Source organism: Pseudorasbora parva, chromosome 1, assembly GCF_024679245.1.
Source record: "Pseudorasbora parva isolate DD20220531a chromosome 1, ASM2467924v1, whole genome shotgun sequence".
Taxonomy (NCBI): Eukaryota; Metazoa; Chordata; class Actinopteri; order Cypriniformes; family Gobionidae; genus Pseudorasbora; species Pseudorasbora parva.
In genome coordinates this window covers 11,683,148-11,685,326 of record NC_090172.1, presented here as the reverse complement: position 1 = coordinate 11,685,326, position 2,179 = coordinate 11,683,148, and the positions used below count along the sequence as shown (strand labels likewise).

General features: G+C 38.0%; 1 protein-coding gene across 1 annotated transcript; it reads left to right on the top strand.

The window, feature by feature from the left end:
- LOC137083142 (extracellular superoxide dismutase [Cu-Zn]-like) lies at window positions 1-1,701 on the top strand. The gene is made up of 2 exons (XM_067448866.1): window positions 1-165; window positions 953-1,701. Exon 2 carries the CDS (start codon window positions 968-970, stop codon window positions 1,640-1,642), a length of 675 nt encoding a protein of 224 aa, XP_067304967.1. The 5' UTR covers window positions 1-165; window positions 953-967; the 3' UTR covers window positions 1,643-1,701.
- The last annotated feature ends 478 nt before the right edge of the window (window positions 1,702-2,179 follow it).

The window sequence follows — 2,179 nt, the reverse complement described above, 5'->3', positions numbered from 1 at the left end:
GTTAACATGGTTAACCTGTAGCTCCACATGAGTTGCCCATCAATAATACAAAGTTTGATTGCAAAGGGAATGCTCTCTTAAACCCAGTTCAGGACTGCTCACAGTAATCTTATGACTGCAATATTCAGTCTGCACACAGTTTAAGGACAACATTCCAGTCATACGGTAATGTAGCTTTGCTGCTTTTACAACAAACAAAAAAAGTTTGTTTAATCAAAAACATACATTTTGTCTTTTAGTTTACTTATCCTTGTGAAAAAAGTACACTTTGACATGCTTTTAAAAAGAGTATGCATTATGCGCTGCAAAAAATATGAGCTTCTTACTTACTGATTTTGTCTCGTTTCTAGTCTAAATATCTATTTAATCAAGATGCATTTAAGTAAAATGACATAAGATACTTTTCATTGTTTTCTTAAAAATAAAATCAAACTTAAGTGTTTTTGCTTGAAACAAGCAAAACTATCTGCCAATAAGGTGAGAAATACTTCTCATTTAATTCTTGTTTATATCCCAAACAGAAATATTACTTTTCTCATTCCATTGGCAGATAATTTGTATTTTTATTATTTAAAATTCTTTATCGGTAATTTCATATTAAATTGTCTCATCTGAAATCTGGTTAATTTGTACTGCTGAATTTACTGACATTTAAAACACTTAAAACATGCTTATGAACGTGTACTGTATGTACACTTAAGTAGTTTTATTTAAATGTTATTATCTGCAAGTAGACCTTTTTAAATGAAGCTTTCAAGATTTGAAGTGCATAAGAGCACATTCAATACAATTAAACACTTATTTTTTCACAAGGGTAAAAAATGTACAATTTATTTTGTGGGTTTCCTTTGCAAACGTCTAATCTCAAAGCTCCCTGAAGCGGCACTCTGAATTTTATTCTAACATTCTTAACAAAATGGCATGATTTCACTGAATCCACTCTTCATTGTAGGCTTTAAAGATCAACATGGAGAAACTCATTCTAAAATTCCCTCTGATATTGCTGGTGCTGCATATACGAGGAGGAGAGTTCTCTGACAATCCAGTTCCTTTGCTTGTCGAGGCTCCAATCCCGGAAGTCGTGGAGTTCAACAACACAATCTACGCCACTTGTGAAGTCACTCCTGTCCCCAATTTACCATCTTGCCAGCCAAAGATCTCTGGGCAGGTCCTTTTTAAGCAGCTCTTCCCCAATGGACCTTTAGAAGTGAAACTAAACCTCCGTGGTTTGCCTACCATTGATCATCAATCTCGAGCCATCCACATCCATCAGTATGGAGACCTCAGTCAAGGCAGCGTCAGTGTTGGTCCTCATTACAATCCGCAGGACGTTGACCACCCTAGTCATCCTGGAGACCTGGGCAACTTTCTTTCCGTGCAAGGAGTTATAAGGAATTTCCTGACGCTCCCGGAGGCCAAGCTCTTTGGGGCTCACTCCATTCTGGGACGTGCGGTGGTGGTTCATGAGAAGGAGGATGATCTGGGAATGGGGTCAGATGAGGAGAGTAAACGCAGTGGGAATGCTGGGGAGGGAATTGCTGTCTGCGTGATTGGCATTACTAATCCAAGTCTGTGGCAGAAAACTGAACTGCTCCCCCGAAGACGTGGAGGAAGGGTCCGTAAGTCAAAGATGAGAGTCTGATGTGGTGGAAGAGCTATAATGGCAATCCTGTATAAGCTTTGTCTATATCAGTGTCCTAAATAAAGTAATGTGAAATTTTTTTGTGAAATTTTTATTCATGGAAAGCCCCTTGAGATGCAACATCTCGTTTTCAAGGGGGACCAAGAACATACAACAGATACAGTACACTCAATACAATACAAAACATTACAAGACAAATCTGCTCAAAAATCCCCCCTACCCTCCCGGAACCATTTCAGAGTCTGCAGGGTATACAAATGTTTATAAAGACAGCTGTTACAGGAACCATAACAATTACAAAAACTGACAATCAGTTTTCAAAACAAGATATTTCAAGGAACCATTACAATTAAAAGCATTTACAATCAGTTTTCAAATAGTTTAACAAAGAAATTCTGAAGGAGCCTAAAGTAGTTTTAGATCTCACAGATGGAGGCAGATTATTCCAGTCTGAAGGAGCATTATAACAAAAGGACCTCCGACCGACTACTTTGCACATAACAGGGACTGTAAAAGTCAGGCATTGAGAATGTCGAA